This window comes from Leopardus geoffroyi, chromosome D1 (genome assembly GCF_018350155.1).
Source record: "Leopardus geoffroyi isolate Oge1 chromosome D1, O.geoffroyi_Oge1_pat1.0, whole genome shotgun sequence".
NCBI classification, from domain to species: Eukaryota; Metazoa; Chordata; class Mammalia; order Carnivora; family Felidae; genus Leopardus; species Leopardus geoffroyi.
This window is the reverse complement of record NC_059329.1, coordinates 112,746,753-112,772,536: the sequence shown is the minus strand read 5'-3', so window position 1 is coordinate 112,772,536 and position 25,784 is coordinate 112,746,753. Positions and strand designations below refer to the sequence as shown.

The window sequence follows — 25,784 nt, the reverse complement described above, 5'->3', positions numbered from 1 at the left end:
TCCACGACGAAATCTAATACGATGCCGACGGCACTGTGGCCGGGGACCCCCAACGCCGCAAACAAAATACCGCTTGTGAAGGGGAGGGAGGAAAGGCACCACTGTGCCTTGCCGGGGCCCTGCCTGGCTGTCCCTGGTGTCCTGTGTGCACGTGTGAGGTCCTTACAGCGGCCTGTCCCGAGCGCCCAGGACTTCCGGGCCCTCATTCTGGACTCCGCCCTGGGCCAGCTACTTAACACTTTGTGCCTCATCCACACAATGAGGGTCAGGGGAAGCCCGGCGCCCCGGGGCTGTCTCTAAGATGGGATGAATGAGCTCATGGCCATGCCTTGCCCTCGCCAAGTGCTCTGTCTACGCGGGCCCTTAGGTGAAGCTCCAATCTGCGTCCAACCCAGGACTGGGCGCTTGGCCAGGCCGACTGCCTGTGTCACCCAGAGCTCCGGGCAGGACGGTCAGCCGTCCAGGTTTGCCTGGGACCATGGGATCGCGCCCAACCGTCGGCCCGCTCTCTGTCCTGGCCCAGCCGGTGCACTGCCCCGGGAAGCGGTGCCCTGATCCTTAGTCCTGCCGTCTCTGCCTCGTCCGGCCTTCCTCCCCCACCCTGACAGGTGTCTCTGTTCAGGATCCAGCTCCCTTGCTGGACAGGAGCCACTCTGTGACAGGAGCCGTGAGCTGCTGGGGGGCTTCCCCCAGCCCTCCTCTGTCCTAACGGGGACCTGCCGGGCACCCCAGCTGCCCCTGGGAAAGGTGGGCCTTTGAGCCGCACGGCAGGCTGTCTGCTTCCTGGCGAGGAGACCACGCTCTGGCCTTTCAGACCACATCCAGGCGTGGAGCTGGCTACACAACCAGCCCCGGGGATGGGGGAGGCTGGATGCCGGTCCCACAGCATGGCCCCCGGGCCTTGTGGAGGGCTCAGGGAGGTGGCTGAACCCCTCCGGTCGTCTTTGTCTTCGTAGCTCAGAGCCCAACCCTTCCCCGGGGCAGACGGACGCTGGCTGGCAGGGGGCCTTGCAAGGAGGCTCCCAGAGCCCTTCCTGGTTCTGGCAGAACCCTCGGGTGGGGTTAGGAGGCCCCACGTGGCGGAGGGAAAAGCCTGCTCCGTCTACACACGCTGTCCCCACGGTAGCTGCTCCGGAGGCCCCCCCACCCGTGGAGACCCTGTGCCGAACCGCCGAGTTGTGTTGAGCTCTGCTCCTGCCCTCTGTGGGACTAGACGCGTGACCGTTCTGTGCGGTCTCCTGTGTAGCGAGGGGCTGGTGGTTTGTGATGAGGGTTAACTTGAATTTGACTCCCGTCAGGCTCACGTTCTCAGGTCACGTGTGGCTCACGGTGGGCTCCCCAGAAGCGTTTGCCGCTCTTGGCTGTCACCAAGACCTTTAGAAGGACCCCGTGGCCACCGTGGGCCGGCACTGGAGGGTGTCCGGGGCCACTGTCCGGGTGACAGCTCCAGCCACGAGGCAGGAGAAGCAGAGGAAATCACGTCGGCCCGGTGGAGGGAGACCCAGACTCCTGACACGAGGGTTTGTCCTCGGGGCCCCCCTTGTCCCCTCCCTTCCCTCTCGCCACCGGCAGGGAATCCCGGACACTTAGCAACGTGATCAGGCAGAGCCTTTTGCTGGAATGCCGAGCTAAGGCCCCAGAAACCCCAGCCGGAAATGCGGCGGGCGCATCAGTGTGGCCAGACCCGCAGGTGCAGACTCGGTGGCTGGGTGGGAGAACCAAGGCGTCCCCAGCTGCCTGAGCCCTGCCTGGCTCCTGCTGGCACGGCTGACCGGAGCCCTCCCCTGCAGGGCTCTGTGCTGTGGGCAGGGTCAGCCTCCCCCGCGGGGCTGGCCTCCCATAGCCAGCTGACCTGAGTGCAGAGCAGAGAGGCAAGAAGGTCCGCAGAGGTCAGAACCCCTGTACCCTCAGACCCTTGCCTGGGCCTCAGGTGCGGGGCTCTGCACGCCCCTGCCTACCACGGCGCCCTCTGGTGGCACCCACGGGCATGGCTCGTCCGCGTCCCTGAGGACCCCTGGCCCGTTGCCCAGCAGCTGAATGTGGAGAGGAGGACCCAGGGGCCCGCCAGGACCCCTCCCTCCAGTGACCTCGCAGGCTGCCCTGGTCTCAGCAGCACAGGGAAGCATTCTGGCCACCCTCTCATCAAGGGAGCATCTCTTGGTGGGTTTAGCTCAGCACAGTGGGGAAGACTTCTGCTTCTGGGTCCAGGCAGAGAGATCCAGTGCAGCCCGGGGCCGGCTGGGGGCATCTCTCTGAGCCTGAGCCGTCGGGCAGAATCCGGCGGGGCCTCCGCAAAGCCTTGTACCCAAGTTACTATCGTGTTCCAGAACCTGCCCGCGGGAAGCTGAGGCCATGTAGGCGCTTTTGGGGTTTCAGATGGATGAGATGGCAGGTGCCCGGCAGCCCCCCAGTGTGGGGGGCCTGGCCATCCAAGGGGGTCCAGGTGTTGGGGCGGCAGGTGCCCGTGGCCCTCTGGGGGAAGGTGACGTCAGCATTGCCAGTAAGTGCCCCCTGAGTGGCGCCTGCCTGCCCGTGAGCGCCCGGGAAGGAACGCCAGCCAGAGACAAGGGCCTCGAATCCCAGAGCGGGTCTGCTCACAGAATAGAGCCTTTGGATGGAGCCGCAGACTTGAGAAATGAGAGGCCCCGTCCCCTTCCTTGGAAGGTGGAAATGGGCTCTGGAAGGTTCTGGGGTGGCGGGAATCCATCTAGCCCTCCACGCCGTTTCCAGGAGGCAAAGTGCCCATCTTGTCAGGCTTGTGGGTGTGAAGGGTCTAGCTTGGGTCTCTCTCCACGTCTGCGATCCCTCTCCCTGCTTCCTGGGGGCATGGGGACCACAGCTCTGCTCCCCCAGAGGAACCGGGACCTGGCTTCCTCAGTGAGAACTCAGTGCGGCGGCTGCTCCCTTCCTGTGCCTGCCCTGACCCAGAAAGGGGGTGGGGGTGAGCTCCAGCCAGCTGGGGCGAGGGCAGGGCTGGGGTACGGTCTGGGCGAGGTGGGCGCCGGGTGGCCCTCCTGCTGCCCCATTGCTGCCTGACCTCGTGTGCTAAGGGCGCGTCTGTCCGGGGTTGTGTCTGTCACTAGGCAGGCAGGTGGGGCCGGGCCAAGGGGACCCACCGTGGGGAGCAGGTACATCTTGGCTGCTGAGGAATCAGTGTCCAGGCACCTCACGGGCCACCCCTCACCTGCCACTCTCTCTCCTTCTACGTTTGGGGACGTTCAGCCTTTGCTGCCTCCATTGGTCACACAGATGTGTGAATTCCCAATCTCCTCTGTTCTGGGCGCTCACCGTGTGGAAGTGAATGCAGTGTCCCCACCCCAGAAGTGAGGGCAGGAGACACATAAGCCCCTGACAGAGCCGCCCCCCGCCAGGAGTCAGAGCTCATGCAAGTCAGGGCTCAGACCTCTGTGGGGGATGGGGGGGCTCCATGGAGGAGGGGAGATCCCCAAGTGGGGAGAGAGGTGGGCCCCCCGGGCCCAGGGAGGGGTGAGGGGTCCAGTGTGACTGGAGCAGACAGCGGAAGGTGTCAGGAGGGGGCACGTTCAGAGCGGCTCCCCATCACTCGGGGGCTCCTGAGACTTCCTCTCCCCGCCGCCCTCTTCTGCTTGGAGCCAGGGGTGGCCTTGGGCTTGCAAACGGGCAGGAGCCCAACTACAGCGGAGCGTGGGTTACCATGGAGGGTGTCGGAGCGGCTGGACGGAGCCCGTGTCCAGTGGCTCTCACGTCTCTAGAGTCCACCAAGTCCCGGCTCACAGGGGTGCCCAGCTAGTGTCACTGTGGCCAGTGGGATGGGACATCCTGACGACCGTCCATCCCCAGATCCCTTCTCAGGACCCCACGTGGAGGCTGTGGGTTGTGGGGTGCCGTTACTGGAACAGTAGAGGCAGGGCAGAGCACAGAGCCCACGCCGGGGCCACCGTGCCCAGGGCAGTGAGCGCTGAGGATTCCCGTGCATCTTCCTGGCCCCGGGGCAGAGAGGTGACGGTGCTGATGGCACAGGGGGTGACGCAGGGTCTGAGATTCTATACTGAAGACACAACGGTCAGCGGACGGTAAGAACTTGGGACCTTTTGGCTTGGACGTGCCTTAACCTCTTTGCCAAGCTGCAGCACTCTCCTTCTGCCCACTCGCCCTGGGTGAGCCAGGAACCTGGGGAAACCCCGATTTTAGCAGGTCCCCAGGTCTGCCAGGTCCCCGTTCACCCTGGACAGCTGGGAAGTGGCTCAGTTCACTCGTCCGTGTCACTCCACAGCCAGCCCCCCAATTTTCTGATACGGAGAAGTCAGTGATTTGGCCCTTCTCCCCAAACAAGTGCTTGGAATTGCATCTGGCTGTTCTTGGACGGAACACAAGGGAAGTGTTGACAGTGTGGGGTGTGGAACTTCAGACCATCCTCACTGTGCAGGCGGGATGCAGGGGCCCCAGCCGGTCCCCCCATGCCTCCTTTCCCGGGAGGGGATGGCTCTCCCATCCCCAGGCCACGGAGGAGCTCTGCTCTGGCTTCTGCCGTGGGAAGCTGGAGCCTGGAGGACACAGTGCACAAACAGAGGATGTTGTGAGCATAAGACACCTTTCCCTGCAGGCGAGGTCGTGGGCACCAGGGCTCATCACTGCGCAGAGCAGGGAGCCCTGGGCTGGGATCAAGGAGCTGGGATGTGAGGTCTGCTGTGTATCAGCGTCTAGGTCACTGTTTATGGAGACTCCATTTTCCATCTGCAACATGGGACTTAGTGAGGTTCAAATGAATGGGGAATGAGAAGATGCTTTAGCTCTTGTGGGAGATCCAACATCACTGCACTAGGCAATGCCTACACCGTGCAACACTCTGGTCTTTGGGGACTAATTCCTGTTCTTAGACAAAGCCTTTCCAGGCATGGATTGATGGGCTAGGGAACTGACCGTCTGCAAACAGGCTCGGGAAAAACTCCCCAGATCGGAGCTGTGTTCACTCTGACTTCTCTGCCCAGTGACGCACACTCTGGTGCCAGCTGGAAGCAGGCAGCTGACACAGGTAACTTGTTACCCACTTACCAGTGGAAGCAGGGAGTGGTGATGGTGCTAATGTTCGCTTAGCACCTACAGAGACTGGTTCCTGTTGACTCCTTCTCCAGTCACTGTGGACCCTCCCCTCTTATCAGAGAGGGAAACAGGCTTCAAGAGGTTAAATCACTTGTCTAACATCTGTAGTAAGAGGTCAGCTGGGCATCTGGCAGGGTCCTTTTTGAAATTTGGGTGGATGGGTAAATATGAAGTTCAGATACGTGGTAAGATGGATAGATGGGTGGACAGATGAATAGACGGATAAGTGGATAGATGGGTAGATGGATGGATGTGGGTGGGTGGATGGATGGATGGATGGGTGGATGGATGGATGGATGGACGGATGGATAAGAGGGTAAATGGTTGAACAGATGGGTGGGTGACTGGATGGATGGATGGGTAGGTCGTGTCTAGGTAGGTAGACAGGAGGATGGATGGGTTGGTGAACAGCTGGGTGGATGGAGGGGTAGATGGATAGACACCATCACCCCCACCACAGAGTCAAGCTACAAATAGAAAATGACCACGCAATCACGTATCATAGCTCTAGAAAGAGAACGTTATCAGCCCTGAGACAAGATCACGACCGTGTAACTCTGGTCTGTGACGGTGGCCAAGCACGTGCAGTAGGTGGGGCGCGTATGCGCGTGCGCACATGCGTGGGGGAGGTGCTTGGCCGGGCTCTTAACTGCTCTCTCTTTCCTTACCTCGTTCCTCTCCTTTCTCTCATCGTCACGTTGGGGGACAGAAGCTGTGGTCAAGCCAAACCTCCCCAGTTTAAGTATCAACAGCACTTCCTTCCTCCTCTCCTCATCCCTTCCGTCCATCCGTCCGTCCGTCCACCCACCCACCCGTCCGTCCATCCTTTCCTTTGTTTACCCAACAGAGGGCGAGTGAGCCCCTAGGCTGTGCCAAGCCCCGTTGGGCCCTTGGGATAAAGTCATGGACCAAACGGTCTTCGAGGAGCTTGTATTCAAGTGGGGGCGGGGAGGTGAAAGCCAACGAGGAAAAAGGGGACGCGAATCGTACTTTAAAGTCCCTTCGTTCAAAACTCCCTCTTCTCCAGGAGCCCAGAGTGGGGCTCAGCTAAGGCTCTCTCGCCAAGACCCAGGACGACGACCTATGCTTGTCCCTCAACCCGCTGGCTGCACAGTGGACGTGCTGGCCCCCAGGCTTCTGCCGGGCGCAGGGGAGGGCGCTGACGTGCTGAGTCCACGGCGCTGCGAGGCTGAGGTGGTGAATACCGCGGGGCACTTTCCTCAGGCCCGGGTAGTAGGCCCGCCACTCACCACTGTGACGTTTCGGCCCTGCGGCCACGATGTCACGGTTAACAGCAGCTCCGGCTCCCGGCCTATGAACGGTCTCGCTCCCCAACCGTCCTCTCAGAGGGGCCGTGAAGGCTGATGCTTTAACACCACGGGACGGGATCCGGAAGGACTCTGGTGCCTCAAAGTGCGTCAGGGTGGAGACGCGAACGTTTTCCGACATCGTACGGCGCGAGACCGGCTCGAAGACGAGGCGGGACGGTCGTGCCTTCCGACTGCGACAGCGCTCCCGGCCCGGCCTGCGCCCGAACTCCCATCAGAACGTGTGATGATCCCAGCCGAACTTCCCGTCCACAGTCTGACCGCGTGGCAAGCAGGCGTTTTAGTTGCAAGGGGCGCTGAGGAGGCCTGTGCAGACGCCCGGTCCGGGGCGAGTGCAGCGGGGCGCCTTTTCCACGATGCCAGCTCGCGGCCATAGCGCAGCGCGGGGGTTCGAGGCGCGGGCGCCTCCAGCCGGGCGCAAACGCAGCGCGCCACGGTCCGGGCGGCAGGTGCGGGGGGCGTGCCCCGGGGTGACCCCGCGGGCCGAGACCCGAGGCAGGAAGTGTGCGAGTGGTGGCTACCAGTCAGTCCCCTCTCGCAGCCAGACCCTCAGCTGAGGGCCTACTGCGTGCCGGGCACGGGGCTCACGGCAGGGAACAAGCCAGAGGTGGTCCCTGCCCTTGGAACCGGGGACTAAAGTAGCACGTGGATAAGTGAACGATCTGACCTGGAGGGGCACCGTCCGGTCCACGGGCAGCCGTGGCCACGAGCCACGGGCCGGAGCCCAGTTTGGACGAAGCGGTCCAGGAGCACAAGGGACCCGGGTGCGGCTGAAATCCGGAGAGAGTCGGGAAGAGCAGGGGGTGAGGGGGGCAGCCGGGAAGGAGCTGGTCACACAGGGAACCCCGGGTCAGGAGGCCGGCGTGGATGCCGAACCCACTGTGACGACGATGAAGTGTTCCAGGCGGGGACCCAGTGGCACCTCCCCCTTTCCGGAGGGGGTCCTAGGTTCTTCCGGAGGCCGCCCTCCTGCTGCACGGCAAGACAGCCCAGACCCGCCCAGAGGACACGGTGCTGGGGGAGGGGAGCCCGGAGGCCTCTCTGGGTCGGGGAGGGGGGCCCGTCAGAGACCCCGCCGGAGTCCCCTCTCGCACCCACCCTGGCTGGTGCCAAAGACGCGGACGCTGGGAGATGCCGTTCAGGGAGGCCAGGCACCGCGTAGTATCGTAGTAAGTGGACCCCGGGGGGGGGGGGCGCCTGGGAGCGCGTAGCCCAGAGGGATGTGAACAGACCAGGCACGCCTGACCGGACGTGGGGCTCACGGGGAACAGATGCCCCACGTGGGTTCCCCCGGACCCCGCAGGAGATGTGGCGTCTCTCACTGGGTCCCGGCAGGCCTTCAAACGCCGCCCAGGCAGGAACCGATCTGGGGAGGGAGGGGGCCGAGGGTGGGGGCCCGCGTCCTCGGAAGAATCCGGGACAGCTGGAGCGCGTCGACAAGGAGCACTGCCTGGGGCGGCCGGGGCCGAGAGCAGACCAGAGCTGCCCTCAACGTGCGGTGACGGGGTCTGGAGCGGCCTCTTCTCCGTTACCCTCCTGCCGCCCCGGCCCTGGGTCCCACCCCTGCCACCCCTCAGTGCACGCAGGGCAGGAGCGTCGAGGACACTTCAGCCACAGTGTACAGAGGTCGGGGGCCCTGGTGTGTGGTCCCCTCCCCAAGCCCACCCCTCTCTACCTACCCCAAGCCTCTTCTGAACCCATCTGATGCAGGTGAGTGGCCCCAGGGGCCACATTCCCTATCGAAGCGGAATCGGGTCCCTTGTTTTCCAGGACTCACCTTCTGCGCCCAGAAGCCAGAGAGGAGACCCCCTCATGCCCCTACTCTCCTCTGAGCCCTTGGTCTCTTGGGCCAAGCCGCCCTGAGTCTGGCTGAGATGAGGCGGACTGAATTCATGAAGCGTACCCTGAGCTCATGCAGGTGGCGGGGTCCTCTCAGCTGGGGACATGGCCCAGCTCTTCTGGCTTTCCCGAATTCTTTCATATGACTGCCAGGTGACCCAGGTTGTCCCTCCTCTCTGTGAGTCCTCTGCCTTGCCAAGCTGTTACCTTGGACCGAAATGTGTGTGTGTTGGTGGGGGGGGGGGGGGTAGGGGGGTGCCCACAACATGTCTTTTGCAGAAGTCACTCCTCTCAGGGCTCCTGGCATGCCTGGGGATAAATGACATCCGTCAGAAGGAACCTCTGGGTCTTTGAGAGGAACCCCAAGGTGGATTTTCTTGTGCAGACACATTGACGTGTAGCCGGCCAGGCAGTGAGAGGGTAACTGAGGAGGTGATGTGAGCCCACTGGGCGGGGGCGCCTGGTGGTACCCAAGTTCACAGGGGCACCTGCGCCCCCAGGATTCGGTGACCTCCCTCTGTGGCTTGAACTTGGTCAACGAAGGCTCCGTGGGAGAAATCGCATCCCTGGGGACACACGGCCCCCCCAGCCCACGCTCAGTCACGACGGCGAATGAGTCGCGGGCCCAGGACATAGTGCTGCCCTGCTCAGAGAACTTCTACGAGCCTGAAGCGAAGTGTGTGCCGTTTATCAGGGGTGCAGGTGTGGGTAAGGACCGCGCGAAGAAACACGGAGGGTTCACATTAACCCCCCAGCGTGAGCGGTCCCGTCAGCTTCTGAAATTCTCCTTGCAAGCCTGTTCCACGGCAGCCCCCCACCCCTGCCCGTGCGAACGTCCTCCTCGTAGAAAGCTCGAGGCCCCGTCCGCGGGCTCAGGGGCCACGGTATCCATAGTTGAGTGGGGCCCCGCCGCTGGGGACGTGAATTTGTGACACGCGTCGGCCCCTCCTGAGACTCAGGTGTGGCTCCCCAGTTAGAAATCCCTGCCCAGCTTCGACCTTGTGTGTACGCTCTTCCTAAAGACCCCGTCCCGGGAAGACGGCTCAAGGACATTTTGTGTTGTCACCCATAAGAACGAGGGTGGCCGTGCTCTCTTTCCGCTGCCCAGAAGTGGCCGGCTTTGGCCACCCGTCCCGGGGGTGCGGGGACGTCGTGACAGAAGCCCCTCGGCGTGTTTCTCTGTGAACGTGCCTCCCGCGCACGCATAGCCTCCCTGTTGGGGCGGCCGGGGTGTTTCTCGGCATCCGGCCTGGACGTCGACCTGGAAACGTACGCTCTTTGTGAATTAACGTACAGCACGAAAGGAGGGGCCCCCCCTCTTGTGAGACATCTTGAGAGCAGGGCTTCCGGGAGCGGCCACGAGTGTCATCCTGAGAGCTCTCACGGAAGCTGCTGGTGTTTCCGCACCTGGAGTGGCTGGTGCCCGCACGGCGAACCTGATGACACGCCAGAGAACCAGGGTCTGCCCCGATTTCTGCCTCGCTGCAGTCCTTTATTTTTATTTTTCTAAAAAATTGTGTTCAAGTGCACATCACATACGGTTTGCGATCTCACCTGTGTTCGCACAGTTCCGTGGCTCTGAGTGCGTTCACGCTGCTATACGGCCGTCCCCACACTCCGTCTCCAGAACCGTCCATCTTCCCAGGTGGAGGCTCCGTCCCCGTGAACACGGACCCCCAGCCCCTCCCCTGGCCACAGCACCCACCGTCTACGCTGTCCCCATGAGACACTGACCCCCAGCCCGCCATCCTACTTAGGGATCTGATACTCCAGGCACCTGCTTTCAATGGAATCACGTCAGGGTCGCCTGCCTTTTCTGACTGGCTTCTTTCACTGAGCGTGACGTCCGCAAGGTCCATCCGTGGTGTAGCAGACATGAGAACGTCCTTCCTTTCTGAGGCCGGGTGTTAGTCTGCTGTGTGGATGGGCCGCACTGTTTATCTGTTTGTACTTGCTGGGCCCTCGGTCGTTTCCATCTTTCAGCGTCGTGAGCCGTGGCGCGGTGGGCAGGGCGTGCAAACGTGTGTTTGGGGCCCTGCTTTCAGTGCTTTGGGGTTTGTTCCCAGAAGCGGACTTGCTGGAATTACCGTTCTCTTAACCACGAACGCTGCCCCCGGGCCTTTTCACGTCTTCGCCTCATCTAGAACCGGGGGCTCCTCTGTGACCGCTTGAGCGGCACGGTGTTTGTGACGAATGGATGGGCTGCGGGCCTGGAGTGTGACGTGTGCTGTCTCGGGCCGTGACCCTCTCCCTCTGTCCCCTCCCTCTCAGGCCGGCTTTCCCGCCTGGGGCCAACAAGGACACGCTGTCTGCCTTCGAGTACCCAGAGCCCAAGCGGAAGCTCTACAGTGCAGTGCCGGGGAGGCTCTTCGTCGTCGTCAAGCCATACCACCCCCAGGTCGACGGCGAGATCCCCCTTCACCGCGGCGACAGGGTCAAAGGTCAGTGGCCACCCTGCTGCTGGGGCTGGGTCAGGCCGGGGCCCCGTTGGCCTCAGTGGACCCCACGTTGGGGTGTAGGTGCCTGGGGGCACACACAGAGCCCTGGGAAGGCAGAACGGGGAACAGAGTGACGCTCGCCAGTCATTCTGGGGGGACACAGCTGTGGCATCCCTGATGCCTGTTAGGGAGCAGCACACACACGTCTAGAATGAGATTCCATTGCAGAACGTGCAGGGAGGAGGGCAGAGGTCCTTTCTACCTAGAAAACCCCTGAGGGCCCCAGGAAGAGGCGGCGTGGAGGGGGACACCCGGGGGGGGGCTCCGTCGGTGGAGCATCTGACTTCGGCTCAGGTCGTGATCTCACGGTCCGTGAGTTCGAGCCCCGCGTCGGGCTCTGTGCTGACGGCTCGGAGCCTGGAGCCTGCTTCGGATTCTGCGTCTCCTTCTCTCTCTGCCCCTTCCCTACTCATGATCTGTTTCTCTTTCAAAAATAAACATTAAACAAAATTTTTTTAAAAAAGCGGCGTGGGAGGAGGACCCGTCACAGGTCATATTTGGACGTGTCTTGTTGGGATTTGGGGTGTCTAGGTAGACGGTCCAGCAGGAGCCACAGCCTGGGGCCGATGGTGTTCCTGGGAAGGAAGCCCGCCAGGTTGGAAGGAAGTATCCCCCAAGCAGAATCCCGGGAAATGTGGTCGAAGGGAATTGAAGGGCTCCGTGAATGCCGGGCCAAGGGGTTAGACTTTGTGGCCGGGGTCCTAGGGAGCCAGCGATGGTTTCCAAACAGGGAGAGGAGGTGTGGAAAGTCTTTCAGGAAGACGGGTGTAATGAGGGCATGAGCAGGAGGTTGGCAGGAGCTGTAGTCTAGCCCTGTCATCTGAGGACAGGCCTTCAGAAGATGCGTGGCAGGTGGCAGACAGTGTGCCCCTTAGAGGTCGGCCGGCCGGGGCCAAGTCCTGCCTGCCGCCCCAGGTCACAACCCAGCGCCCTCTCCTGTGCCCTGTGCCAATCCGGCTGACCTCAGCTGGCTTTTGCAAGTGTCTGGTGGCAGGTGGAGCCCTCTTCTCTCATGGCCCTGCCTGGTCGTCCAGCTGCACGCAAACTTGGCCATCTGGTAGCCCGTACAAGTCCCCGGAGCTCTGTTCATTTTCTTTCCGGCACTTTTCCTCACCTTAGATCACATCTGTTGATCTTTTCCCAAAACTCTTTTCTCTGAAATGTCCCCTTCGCTGTTAAGGCCATCTCGTGAATTTTTTCTCATGTCGGAAATTGCACGTTTAAACTCCAGAGTTTCCGCGTGTATTGTTTCTGTCATTTCCTTTCACGCAAGACCTCCCCTTGCCCTGTTGGGGTTGCTCGCTCCCCGAGAGCGCGTACTGTTTGAGGACACTGGAGTGGCCCATTCGGCACACGGAAGTCCCAGTCTGTGAGTCCCCTGTCCGGGCCATCTCAGGTTGGCCTTGCTTGGTTTCCTCTCCTTGTGAGGACGGGCTTTGTCCTAGCAGGTTTTGGTGTGTCTGGTGTCTGTTGCGTTGTGGACATCAGGCGGCTTAGTTGTGGGGATTCTGACTTCACTGAGTTTTCTTCTGTTTGGCCGGGTGGCCCGGGTGGCCTGGGTGACAGGCCGGCTCAGATCTGGTGCCCTGCTGAGCTGCTCGACGCCCTGCACACAGCTCAGGGATGGGGCGGTCCGGTCTGCCGGCCCCTCTCGGGCTCCTTCCCTTGGGACTCACAGGCTCTGGGCCACGGAGCGGGGCTCTGTGGTCCAGCTTCCCTCCCGCAGGCCAGGCCCGTGTGCCTCCCCGCCCATTCGGGCACCTTCCCCTCCGAACCCGGGGTTTGCGGCCACCTTCCCTGGTGGCCGGCGGGGCCTTGTCCATCACACCTGTAGGCGGAAGTCCCTGCACCGTCCCTGTCTGGGGCGGGATTCTTGTCAGCTCTCAAAATTATAGACATTCCAGTCACAAACGTAGAGGTTCACACAGGCCGCAACTTTGAATCTTAGCCCTAGAACGCATTGCGGGGTCGACTTTGTCCCCTAGGAGTGAGCGGATTCCCGATGCCCCCGTGACAAGGATGCGGCTTCTGCAGACGGGCTGGCTGGTGGCTCCGCCGTGGCGATCACACGGGGCCCCGGACGGAAGGCGACCGAAGTGATTTTGCTGAGTGCCTGGGGGTCCACACTGCCGCCTCGGCAGTGCCGCTCCCTCGCGGATCCCCTGCACCGCGGCTGCCCCAGGGACGCACCCCTCCCCCTTCCCCCGGCCTGGTGGGGGCACCTCTGGGAACAGGCCCTCCTCTGAGAAAGCTGGGCAGGCCAGGCCCCCGGGACTTGCCCCGTCCAGGAGCCCTCGCCTGAATACCGTTGGGTGATGCGCGAATCCGGGGGGGCTGGCGGCCGGTGTGAAGACAGAGCACCACCCCTTATGGCCTGCTCTTACTGTGTCTGTGTGCACCCCACCCTACCTACCCCGTGGCCCCCAACACACCATCCGGGACTTCCTGGCCGGCCCAACTCTGAGGTCGGCTAAGCCCTCGGCCCAAGCCCCAGCCTTCCTTTGATTCCATGTGTTTCCATGGCGCTCTGCACCCCAGACGCACGCGGGGCTTCAGCCGCTTCGTAACTGGGAGCTTTGCGTCTGTCTCCACGCGTCGGAGACGATAACAGAGTAGGTGGAGGTGGAGACCCCTATCCCTGAGCGCCTACTGTTTACTCTGCACAGCACTGGGCACATCACGTGCGTTTCTGCACGTGAACCTCGTAGCAGCTGTAACTCCGGTAAAGACCTCCCAGTCTTCCCCCAGCTGGTCACCAGGGGCCCGGGACCCAGATCTACTGGTCTGGGACCCAGATCTATTGGTCTGGACTCGGAGCCACGCCGGTCCCACCCCTCCCCGCTGTGTCCGCTCCGACCTCCAGCTCTGCTCACCTGTACCCGTGTTCGTGCTCTCGACCCGGTCTTGGAGAGACGAGAGGCAGATTTACTGTGTCTCCTTGTACGCGGACGGGAAACAGAAGGGCAGACAGGGCACAGGGCTCAGGTCAGGGGAGTGGGGGCCGTGGGGGCGGCAGTGAGAGACGGAATCCGAGGAGACCCCAAGTCTGCAGCCGGATGAGGGGAGGCCAGGGAAGAGGAGGAGCCTCACAGCCCAGGGGCAGCGGGAAGGCGGCTCGGGGCAGAGGGGTGGACCCAAGCCGCCGAGGGGTCCCCCGCTGGGCAGGAGCCCTGTGGGCAGTGGTGTGAGGGGATCTGCCCCTGTCTGTGTTTCCAGGGGCCTCGCCCCAGACTGGGACCCAGCCCTCACTGTAGGAGAGCAGGGTGTGTGGGGAGCCGGGCCCGTCTCCCGTGGAGAACAGAGATCAGTTCCCAGACTCGCGCCTCAAAGGGCGAATGCAAAGGACTTCTGTTCTGAAGGCAGCTGGGCGGGCCATGCAGGCCACGGACAGTTGCCCTGGAGCCCATTATGCTGGGCCTGGGCCCCCTTCCCTCCAGCCACACTGTGTGGCCTGGTCTTGTGAGCAGCCCCTGCATCCTGGCTGCCCGGCTGGCGGCTGGTGGGGTCCCGGCAGTAGGCGGGAAGGCCCTGGGGTCCTGTGGATACGCCCCCGGCTCCCTGACCCTCAGCCGTGGAGGGTGGATCTTACTATTCCCAGTGGACCACGGAGCCCGTGCACCTGGGGAAGCGTCTTTTGCATACCTCTCCCTAAGTGTGGGTGCCCGGGAACAGGGGTGTGCCTGCTGTGATGCCCCTTGGGATACTATGTGAAGGAAAGCCCAGGATGGCTTGAAATTCAGATGGCCTACAGCGACGTTCTAATCAGGGGGCTTGATGCAGAATGGGGGGCCCTGTCACTCAGGCTGTCCCAGCCCAGGGGCTCGCTCCCGGACACTCAGGTAGATCCTTCCTCGATGACCCAGGCACAGGTGCATGGCAGAGGGGGGTGGGGACTCACTCAGTGACAGTCCCTCCCAAGCCCGGTAACGGCCCGGCTCATCTAGAGCCGACAGTATTGTTTTCCAATGTACAAGGCAGGGCCGTGTGTCTCTGGAGGGCAGAGGCCCGCCCGGAATAGCAGCCAGGAAGCGGACAGCTAGACCAGAACCTTCTCCAACCGCCATGCTTCAGCTGTGGCCTCGGGAGCGCGTGGGCTTATAGAGGGCGAGTGGATGCTCCGTTCTCAGGGTGCAAAGTGTCTACTTTTCAGTGACTTGAATCAGCAGTTTATGGGTGAGCCCAGCCCAGCTCCCTGCTTGCTTACAAGGAACACCCTCTCCTACCTGGGGACAGGTGCACCCTGAGATGGTGGGCGGACACAGTCCCCGGGGCGCAAGCCCGGATGTGTGGCCGACGGTCCGGCCGACACGGTTGCGGGACTCGCTCGCAGCTCCTTAAGGGCAGAGGGCCGGCCGTGCGCAAGGCCTGAAACCCAGCAGATGCTCCAGATGGGACCCAGCGTCCCGCCTGCACCCTCCACCTGCCCCCTGCCAAGAGGACCACCCGCCAGTGCTCGCCCCCCCCCCCGCCTCCCCCATCCACGCACCCTGCTGTTTCTCCGTCAGCCTCTGCCCCTTCCTGTGGGTCTCGGGATAAAAGGAACACACTCAGAAGCATGACGTGGTGTCCGTGAAACTGTGGCGTGTCTTCCCTGACTCTGTGGTGGGGAGTCTGGAGACGGATGGGCAGGGAGCACGGGGTCACGAGCCTCTGCGTCGCACGCGGAGCTCTGGGGGCGTTGTCCCGCTCTGACGGATCGGGAAGCCCAGGCCCGGGGGTGAGAAGCTTCTGTGTGTGCCATGCAGACAAGGTGTGACCTAGGCGTGTGGCTTCGGGCTGCCCAGTGCAGGGGCAGGTGTCGGGCCTCCCGCCGCCACCAGGCAGTGCTCCATCCTCGGGGACCCTCTGGGGTGTGGGTCCCGGCCAGCTGGCTGCCTGGGGCGTGAGGGGCCGGCGTCAGCATGCGACAAAACGCTTGAAGCTGCTCGTGTCCGCATTTCACTGTGCAGAGTGGCCCCCACGGGCAGGCCCACCACCCCTTCTCTCTAAGGGGATCGGCGAGCCCCGCTCCCTGCCTGCACCCGCGTGATCAACAGGCCCTTCCCTGACCGGCTGGCCCGCCGGAGGCCCGGGGCTCCGGCTGGCGCCCTCCGCCTCCAGTGCTCCTCGCCTCGAGGCCGCACGGAACACGGGGCCAGGGGACAGCCCCCCGCTGCTCTGCCAGCTCCTGCTGGACACTGACCTCCCAAAACTGGTTTAAAAGATCAGGCAGGGGCGCCTGGGTGGCTCGGTCGGATAAGCGTCCAACTTGGGCTCAGGTCCTGATCTCACAGTTTGTGAGTTCGAGCCTGCATCGGGCTCTGTGCTGATGCCTTGGAGCCTGGAGCCTGTTTCGGATTCTGTGTCTCCCTCTCTCTCTGCCCCTCCCCCGTTCATGCTCTGTCTCTCTCTCTCTCTCTCTCTCTCTCTCTCTGTCTCAAAAATAAATAAAAGATTAAAAAAAAAAAAAAAGATCAGGCAGATCCAGACCTTTGGACCCCCCTCCGCCAGCTTGGAAGGGACAGATGTGACCTCATCGTTCCTTCTGTCCGTGGAGGTGACCTGTCCCCCCACTTTTCCTCCTGACATCGTTGATGGCGGGGACTTGCAGTTCCCTTCTCCCGTCTCAACTGGGACACCAAGAGAGGGGACAAAGTAGCCGTGGGACTTGTGGTCTCAGATTGCATTAGGTCTCCCAGGCCTAAGGGGAGAGGAGACCTGGGCGGTCTGGTGTCCACACCCTCAGCACCGTCTTCTCAACGGTCCCCTCGAGGTCCCCTCGTGGACGGCTGTGTAGACCTGGCCGAGGGCGCCGGCACGGCTCTGTCCTGGGCCCCCGAGCCCACCCGCTAACGGCTTCCCCTTCTTGTCTCTAGTGCTGAGCATCGGCGAGGGAGGCTTCTGGGAAGGCAGCGCCCGCGGCCACATCGGATGGTTCCCTGCCGAGTGCGTAGAGGAGGTGCAGTGCCGGCCCAAGGACAGCCAGGCAGGTAAGGCGGGCACCACCCTTCACCGCCCCTCGGGCCCCGGGCGACCCACCGGGCGCGCGGGGCGTGCGCTGAGAACCGGCCGGTGCCCGGCTACAGAGAAAGGCCGAGTTTCCCAGCAAGGATTCCTCTGTGTCATCGAAAGAGGTTGATTCAATTCCTCTGGGCTTTGTCCAAACCAGAAATAGGTTGCAAGACAGTGCGGAAGCATTTAGTTAAGGGGCTGTTCAGTACACGTTCCAGAAAACTTGGATCGTTGGTTTCAGCTTCGGAAAAGGGCTTTCGTGGGTTGAGTGAGTCCTGCAGCCTGGTTATATCTGTCTCTCGTGCGGACGTCATGAATGGGCAGCTCGCCTTTCCGGAAAGGCCCTCCGTGCCCCCCCCCCCCCCCCGTAGAACCACACAGTTTGATGTTTCGATGAAAACCACTCGGGAGAGGTTGGGGCTCGCGACGGAAAATCGTTTCCCTGTCTCTCAGAACTCCAGATATAGCCTTTGCTGCAAACCGTGTTGAAATCAATTGCCAAAACATTGACTTGAGTAAAACGTTGAGAGGTGATCGCTGGTGTAAAATGGTGTGGGGCACAGATCTGCTGGCTGCTGGGGAGAGCGAAGCATTAGCCGTCGTCCGCGAGGAGCCGGGGCCGCGTGTGCTCTGCCGGCCCTTGGCCGAGTCCCGGGCACGTCGCACACACGTCCGAAGCAGCCGCGTTTGCTCTGCGGCCAGTGGCTTGGCTGCGTCCATCGTGCGGGCCGGTGTCCCCCCGTCCCGAGCAGCTTCCCAGCCCACGCGCTCCCCAGGGAGCCCCTGCCCCGGGGCCAGCGCGGCCGGGAAACGAGGCGTTCTGAGGACACGTGCTCTGGAAAGCGCGGCGGCGTCTCCCGATCCACCGGGTCCCCCGACACGTGGCTGGCTTTGCAGCCGCTCAGGACACCCAGCTCTCCAAGAACTTTGGTCTCAGAGGGCCGTCTGTTTGCGCTAAGCTTCCCACTGTTCGGTCTCTGCTCGGGTTCCAACACCAGTGTGGGGGGGGATCGCGACATTTGCCGTATTGTAGGGGTGTTGAGGTAGGAGGCAGCCCGACCTTAAGCTTGGAAGGTGAGGCTGCCAGGTGCTCCAGTGGGGAAGGCGGCTGGGAGAGGCAGCCGCCAGCCGGCCGGGGGGGAGCTGGCTTTCCTGGGGGTGGTGATGCGTCCGCCGAGCCCCTGGTACCAGCCGGACCTCCAGGCAGTGCCTGTGGCCTCCGGCCCACCCGCATCCTGTCCTGCAAATGGCCCGCCCAGCCCCTCTGGTCTGTGAAGGGCAAGACCACAGCCTACGAGCGCGACTCCCCTTCCAGGAGGCCGAATGCCCCCATCCTCCCGGTCTAACTTCCCTCCTGACGGGGAGGGGAATCCAGCCGTCCTCCCCTCTCCCGCTCCTTCTCTGCCCGCCTGCCAGCGCTGCCCCCCTTCGCCTGGATAAGATGCCCACAGGGCGGGTGGGGGCCGTGCAGCGTGTCCAGGCTGGTGGTCCCTCTGGGGCTGTGGGTGTGTGTTTACCTCGGGGAAGCTGTCGGGTGTGGTGGACGTTCCTAGAAGGATGCTCCTTGCTCCCGCAAGGCTCTGCAGGTTGGTGTCCTTTTGATAAAGCCGTGTTCTCCGCCCAGGCCGATGCCCAGCCCGGCGTTCAACACCCTGGGGCTCCAGCCAATCCTGGGGGTTGCGCGTGGGGCCTGGAGAAATTTGGAAGCGGGTCCCTGACTCCCGCAAGACAGCGCCAGACCCTGGACCGGTGGCACCCCGTGCAGGCACCCTGTGCACGTTTCCTGAGCCCCCCTGGCCCGGACCGCTTGCGGGGCTGAGCCCGAGACTAAACATGGGTCACGTTGTCTGTAAGGATCTTAGGAGCTGGAGCAAATTGCACTGTGACAGATTACCACAGACGCCGGAACTTCATTATCTTGTGGGTCCGGAGGTGAGAAGTCTGGGGTGGGTCTCACGGGGCCACAGTCCCAGCATCAGCAGGGCCGCCGGCCTTTTCCGGAAGCTCTAGGGGAGAACGCACCTCCCTGTTTTCTCCAGGTTCTGGAGGCCACAGCATGCTTGGCTTGTGGCCCCTCTAGCCAGCCTCGGAGTGTGGGCCAGGCCCCTTACCCCGCATTTCTCCGACCCTCTCCCGCCTCTTCCCCACCTTAGGATGTGTGTGGTCAGATTGGGTCCCCCCGGGTCATTCAGGCGAGGGTAAGCTGATTTGTAACTTCCTTCTCCCTTTTCCATGCAAGGTCACTACTCACAGGTGCCGGGGATTAAGGCTGGAGTGTCTCTGGGGGCCCCCCCTGTGCCCACCGAGGATGGGGAATTATGAGCCCAGTAGCTGTGCTGTGACATAGGCTATGGGTCGGAGGGGGAAGGCATCCTGTCACCTGGGATGGAGGGCGGTGGCACGGAGAGCAGGATCTGAGCTGGATTTGGGGGCCGGGAGGTTCTGATGCGACTCCCGCCGGGTCCCGTGTGCCCTGGGCTTTCTGAGCTTGTGACTTAGCACGATGGGTCCTTTTTCACAGATTTCTTTTCTGGAGGTACGATTTACGTGCAGCGAACCGCAGCGGGTGTAAGCGTAGTTCCGTGCGTTTTGACGAATGTATATCCCTGTGTCTGTGACCACACTTGGGGTACATTTTCACGACCCAGCACTTTCTCTTCTGGGGGCTTTCCGGCTGCCCCAGCCCCTCCCCCGTCAGGGCTCTGCCAGCAGAGGCCGGCATAACCGGTTGAACCTCACAGAGACGGGCAACCTGTGGCAGGCACTTCTGGGCTAGGCTCCTGGCAGCCGAGCGCTCTCACGTTCAGCCACGCCGCTGCAGGGACCACGGTCCGTCCGTTCTCGTCACCGAGGCGTACTCTGTGCCATACTTTCTTTGTCCGTGCTCCCAGCAACGGGCATTTGGGTTGCTTCTCGGTTTGGGCTCATAGGGGGGTTTCTGCACGCGCCTTTCTCTGGACACGTGTTCCCCTCCCCCGGGGAAATCTCCGGCTGTGCACCTGCCAGGTCACAAGACAGGAGTGCGTGTCACTTTATGGGAAACGTCCAGACGGCCCTCCCCGCTGCCCTGCCTCTCGGTGCTCCGCCAAGCGAGGGCTCCGCGGCCCCACTTCTTTGCCGACGCGTGCGCTGACCTGTCTCGGCACTGCGGCTGTTCTGTGGGTGCGGAGGGCACCACACTGCCTGTGCCACACGGCAGGTGCCACACAGTGTTCTTGTGCATAAGCGTCTCCCGTGCGCTTGGCCACAGCAGTCAGCGTCTTCCAAAGTATCAGGGTGTGTCTTTGTCCGTTTTTATATAACTTTTTTAAATGTTTATTTATTTATTTTGAGAGAGAGAGAGAGAGAGGGAGAGAGAGAGAGAGAAAGCAAGTGTGCAAGCGGGGGAGGGGCAGAGAGAGAGAGGGAGGGGGAGAATCCCAGGCGGGCTCCACGCTCACCACAGAGCCCGACGTGGGGCTGGAAGTCGCAAACGCAAGATCGTGACCTGAGCCGAGGTCGGAGGCTCCGCCGGCTGAGCCCCCGGGCGCCCAGTCTTTGTCCAGTTTTCACTGCTCTGCCTCCTGCCCCTGGTTTTCTTTGTGTTCTCTGCTGTCAGCCCTCTGTCACGTACGTGTTGCCGGTACTTTTCAGAGCCTAGGACTTGACTTTTCGTTTTCTAGCTGCGTCTTTAAGGAATAGGAAGTTTTTAAAATTTTAAATGAAGTCCCGCTTAGTGATTGTTTTCTTTCATAATTAGCCCTTTTTGTAGCCCCTCCCCACTGCCCAGCCCTGCCATTGTTACATATTGACAGCGAGCTGACCTGGAACATACACGGAATCCAGACACGGTACAAAGTACTTGGCACAAGTTTCCACCCCACAGGCTCGTTCTGCACAAAGTCAGTCTGGTTTGGGGAGTTCTCTCCCTTTGGGGAGCCCCGCATCTCTTTGTTGTAAAGTGAATATTTAGCCCGCAAATCCCACTCACACGCGTTGAATGAAATAGGTGAATGATTCAAGGAACCCACAACCTGCGAAGGCCGCTCGGGGCACCTTATGCCTGAGCTCGACCGACTGATTTCCCGTCACCCAGTGACAAACGTTAGGGGCCGCTGGCAGCCACCAGCAGAGTGACGTGGTGGCCCCAGGACCTTGGCTGGTTCGCCGAGACACCTTTGGCTCAGTGCCGTGGAGAGGTCGGTCGCTGTATCTTCAATGTGGGAAGGGCTTGCTCTCCTGAAGCTTGGTTCTTCTTTCTTAGGACTGTGTGTTTCTGCCACGTCGAAGTTTCCAATAAGCTTTCCTTCGTGGCATCTCATCCAGCCCGAGGAGTAAGGAATCATCCTCCCCGACGTACATAAAAACACCGTCATCTCAGCACCCGGGAGCGCACGGGGAGGGGGTCACCAGGCTGGGCCGTGACCTGTTCTTTGGAACTCCTAGCGCCCTGCCCTGTGATACCCTGCCTGGCAGAGCGGCGGGGAGATCCTGGAGTTACATGCATGTCCCTCCCCCGTGCTTCTGGGGTGCAGGCTTCTTAAGGATGGGGACTCGTCGGCAGATGCATTAGGTGGGGTGATGTCCGCTGCCTTAACGAGCCCGTAACTTCGGCGGCTTGATGTGTCTTTTCTGCCCGGCTGTGGCCTCATCACTCTCAAGGGCCGTAGGGGCCTCTGGCTCAGAAGGAACGTATGCCACTGCCTCTCTGTTCCCAGTGTCAAGGCCCCGCCGTGTGATCTGGAGGCCACAGGGCTCGGCCGTGCGGTCCCCTGCCGGGAGCCACCGCTGGCGACCGACCCCTCCGTGGGATAGACGGAGGTTCGTGGATATGGGCGGACACAGATACATGTACATATTAAGAGAGGCCCTTTAAGGAATTGGCTCAGGCTTTTGTGGGGGCTGGCAAGTGTGGGATCCGCGGGGCAGCTGGCAGGCTAGAGCCACAGGCAGGAGCTCAGGCGGCAGTCTTGAGGCAAAGTGTCTTCATGGAGCCTGTTCTGCTGTTTGCCGATGGGAGGGGCCTCACCCACACCGGCGAGGACAGTCTCCTTTACTCAGAGAGCTGGTTGCAGGTGCCGGGAACTGTGCCTACAGAACGCCTTCCCAGCAGCCCCCGGCCGAGTGCCTGCGGCTATCTGGATGCCGCAGTCTGGTCAGGCTGACACCTGAAACTGACCGTCCCCGTGACCGGCCCGCACTGTGGATGCAGGGAGGGACGGCGCCTGCCTGGCGGCCCCTCTGCTTTCCGAGGCGTTGCGTCCCTGTCCCGTAAATCCGGGACGATGGCGTGGTCCTTTCTCTGCAGAATTGTGCCCATCGAACCACGATGAGGGATGCCCCCCAGTGACACACCTCCGGTGACAAATAGACAAAATCCATCCCAAATCATCACTTGGAGCCATTGATGAGTCAGTTTATGGAAGGCAAAGGCACGCACACGCGACTTCCAGTGACCCGGCTCATGCATAAACGGGGCTCCCCGCTTGAGGACCCGGCAAGGCCAAGTCACTGCCAGGCAAATGGCGTCTTAGTTGCTGAGATAAAGGACCGGATGGTCTGGCGAGAACAGGTGAGAAGGTGGGCGTGAATGGCCACTGCCCATCCCTGACCGCAGCCTCCAGAGGCAGCCACATTCCGGTCGCCCGAAGGCCACAGAGCTGGGCAGTTTAGACCTCAGCTGCAGGACGCCCCTCTCTTAACTCCTGCCTCCCTACCGGGAGTGTACCCGGATGAGCCGCCCCGGCACGGTTCGGGGGTGTCACATGCCAAAGTGCTGCCAGAGCCCGTCGGGACCCTCGGTAGATGCACCGACCCCCAGGGAGGAGGCTTTGTGGGGTTCCCGGTGGCATGGACTTCCGGAACCCAGTGGTAGATCTCCTGGGTACAGGCTTGCGACCGGATGAAGGACGGTGAGTGCCCGGCCAGGGCTAGCTGTGCCCTCCCCGGTTGCAGTTCTAGGGGGTGGGATAAATCTGTGTTTAGGAGTTGGCCCCGTTAGAAGATTCTAGAAGCTATCCATAAGAACAAGGTCTGGACCAGAAAGTCGGAGCACTGCTGAAGAATCGGATGTGCGACACGTCCCGTCTGCCTCTCGGGGAGCACCTCGTAATCACCCTTTGGGGGGGTATCGTGACGATCCCTCTTGCCAACAAGGAAACACCATGGGCCCTTCGTGTCCAGGCTGGGAACTGAACCTGACCGCCCACGCTTCCCGGCTCTCTCTTCGCACCGGACCCGTCTCGTTCCCGCTCCTGCTGGAGACCCTCCTTCCCAGCCGCTCTGCAGCTTACCAGGGTGGTGGCCCCTCACGCAGAAGCCCCCGTCGGCTCAGCATCGACACCGACTCTGGGAGACGTCTCCCGAGGACCTCGGGCACATGCTCTGAGGGCCGATGACACGGTACTCCCGGGTCTGGGCTCAGACCCTACGGGTGGGCTGGGGCGCCGTGTTGAATAGCAGCTTCCTCCTCCCAGAATCGGCTGTGAGCACGGCTTACGGCTGTGCTCCCTTCACCCTCCTGCTGCATCGGGGCTTGAAACCACGTGTGAATGGGCCCCGGAATCACCCCTTCCTTCCCCTGGAGGGCACTGCCATGTGGCCTCATCACCTTCAGCAAACGCTCTGGTCGGGGCTGAGCCAGAACGTGAACGTGACCTCGTGGTTTGCCGAACGTTTGTGAGCATTCACGAGTGGCTCGTGGCTTCCCTCCTTCGAGATTTCTTGCGTCTGTGCACGCTGATAAGAAGGGAGATGAGGAGGAGGGAGGGGAACCTCCTCCATGATGGCGCTGGACTAGGGACCTGTCTGCCTGGTGCATCCTCGTGGCCCGATGCTCGTCTACACCTAGGATCCCTCTGTATTCTCTGGGCGGCTGCGTTCAGCTCACCCAGCGTCTCCCAAGATTGTGCTGGGACCGGTCACAACTGCTCGCTGCAGGGCTGGGCAGGGTTTGCTCCGGCCCTTCCGGAGAACACGTCCGGACCCCTGAGAGCCCTTCACCTCTCAGCTCAGCTTTTGCAGGTGATGTCCGTGACCTTCACAGTATGCTCAGGAGGTGGGGACACGATGGTGTCCCTCCCCCTATTTTACAGGTGAGGGTCAGAGTTGTAAGTGACTCGCTCAGAAAAGCACGCTTAGTAAGTGGCCGAGCCAGGACCCAAATGTAGATACATCCAAGCCGATGGTCTGTTCCATTCATCCTCCAGACTGGAGCGTCTCCGGGGGATCAACCACCCTCTGAGATGTTGAGATTTGGTGGCCAGGAGTGGTTGTGGTAGTTATGGTGGTGATGCCAGTTGGGTCAATGCTGGTGGTGATGTTGTTGATGGTGGTGTCGTGTTGATGGTTGTGGTGGTGATGCTCTTGGTGGTGGCACTGGGGTTGGCAGTACCGGTGATGGTGGTGGTGAGGCTGAGGATAATGGTGATGCAGTTGATGGTGGCATTGGGGTTGGCATAATGGTGATGCAGTTGATGGTGGTGATGGTAAGGAGGTGACAAAAGGAATGATGATCATCACATCTGAGGGTCCAGCTTGGTGAATTCTGCTCTGGCCACAGGTAGGATTTTCTTATTTATCCCAGCCTGCCCAGCCTCACCCTCCTTTCTGGAAAGCTCCTGGGTTGCCCTCCTGTTTCCTGAAGTTTCACTTCTGTCTTTAGGCTCTCCTTTTGGTGCAGACACATCACCGATACTGGGCTCCCTTGACAATAACCACGTTGCCTTCGTATGTCTGTTTTCAGCTGGTGCTCGCACGGTCTTTGTATTTCTAATGTTTTGCATGAAATACAACAAATAGAGGGGACTTCACAAACCATTCTGTGTCACTTAGTGGACAGCTCCAAAACACCATCCCTGCCCCATGCAACCAGCATCCCGGAAGTCCCCACGTGCCCCTTCTCAACGGGACCCTCTCTCCCCACCGCTAACCCCTCCCTGTCTTGCACGCTTTCTTGCTTTGCATCCCTAAACAGCATGGCTTCATTCTGACCATTTTTGAATGGTTGATAAGCGGAATCACCACGCGTGTGTTGTGTTATGTCCAGTCTCTCCCCTGACGTCTGTCCGGGATGTCCGGGTTGTGTGAGTGGCTCCGGCGCCCGTCTCGCTGCGAGGTTGAACATCTGTGCTTCCGTGGGCGGCCACTTGGGTGGTCACCAGCTCAGGGCTGTCACAGACAGCGTTGCTGTGGACTTGGCTCATAGCGTAAGCAGGTCTGCCCTTCTTTTCCTCACACCCAGCAGGGATGGTGGTCAGGCTTGGGTGCATCCTCCACTTTTCTAGATGCTTCGGCCATGTCCTAAGTGGGTGTATCAGCCTGTACCTGCTGCTGTAACAAATAGCACAGACAGGGCAGCTTAAACAGCAGACGTTTATTTCTCCAGTTCCAGAGGCCGGAGGTCCAAGGTCGGGGCGCCGGCGTGTCTGGCCTCCTGGCTTGCGCACGGCCGCCTTCTCGCTGTGTCCTCACATGGTCCAGGTCTCTGGTGCCTCTTCTCGCAAGGGCATCAATCCCATCACGGGGCCCCCACCTTCCTGGCCTCCCCTGACCCAAATTACCTCTCAAATGCCCCACTTCCAAATACCATCCCATCGGGCGTAGGGCTGTGATAGAGGCACGGGGAGCACGAAACTGTAGTCCCTGGCAGTGGCCACATCCTGCCAGCCCTCGCTGGCCGTTCCCACTACTGGTCTGGTGTCCGTGCAGCGGCAACGCGGGATTTCAGTGGGTTTCCCTTATGACTTCCCAGGGTGAGAACCCGTTTTGTACGTCTGTTGGCCACTTACTGGCATTTCTTTTGTGTCAAGTGTCAATTCAGGTCTTTTGCCCAGTTTCCTTTAGAGCGGCTTCTTAGTGATTTGTGGTCACTCTTTACATCTTCTACGAGAGAGCCCTTTGTCAGTGATACATACCTGCTAACATCTATTCCCAGACTGTGGCTGGGCTTTACACTGGGAGGCCGGGGACCCCCCCGCCTTCCACCTGGCTCTTGGGGTCACCGATTTCCTCCTTAACATGGAGAAGGCAGGCGTGGGCACAGGACAGGGCCTCCTGCAGACAGCGCACA

The 25,784-nt window shown here is 61.4% G+C and overlaps 1 protein-coding gene across 19 annotated transcripts in view; it reads left to right on the top strand.

Moving 5' to 3' along the window:
* The window catches only part of SHANK2 (SH3 and multiple ankyrin repeat domains 2), a 490,708-nt gene that overhangs the window by 217,030 nt on the left and 247,894 nt on the right, over positions 1-25,784 (top strand). For all 19 annotated transcript variants that reach the window (XM_045486261.1, XM_045486258.1, XM_045486265.1 and 16 more), the window contains 2 exons: positions 10,518-10,687; positions 16,600-16,713. In XM_045486261.1, coding sequence (XP_045342217.1) covers positions 10,518-10,687; positions 16,600-16,713 — 284 coding nt within the window. The remainder of the gene's footprint in view (positions 1-10,517; positions 10,688-16,599; positions 16,714-25,784) is intronic.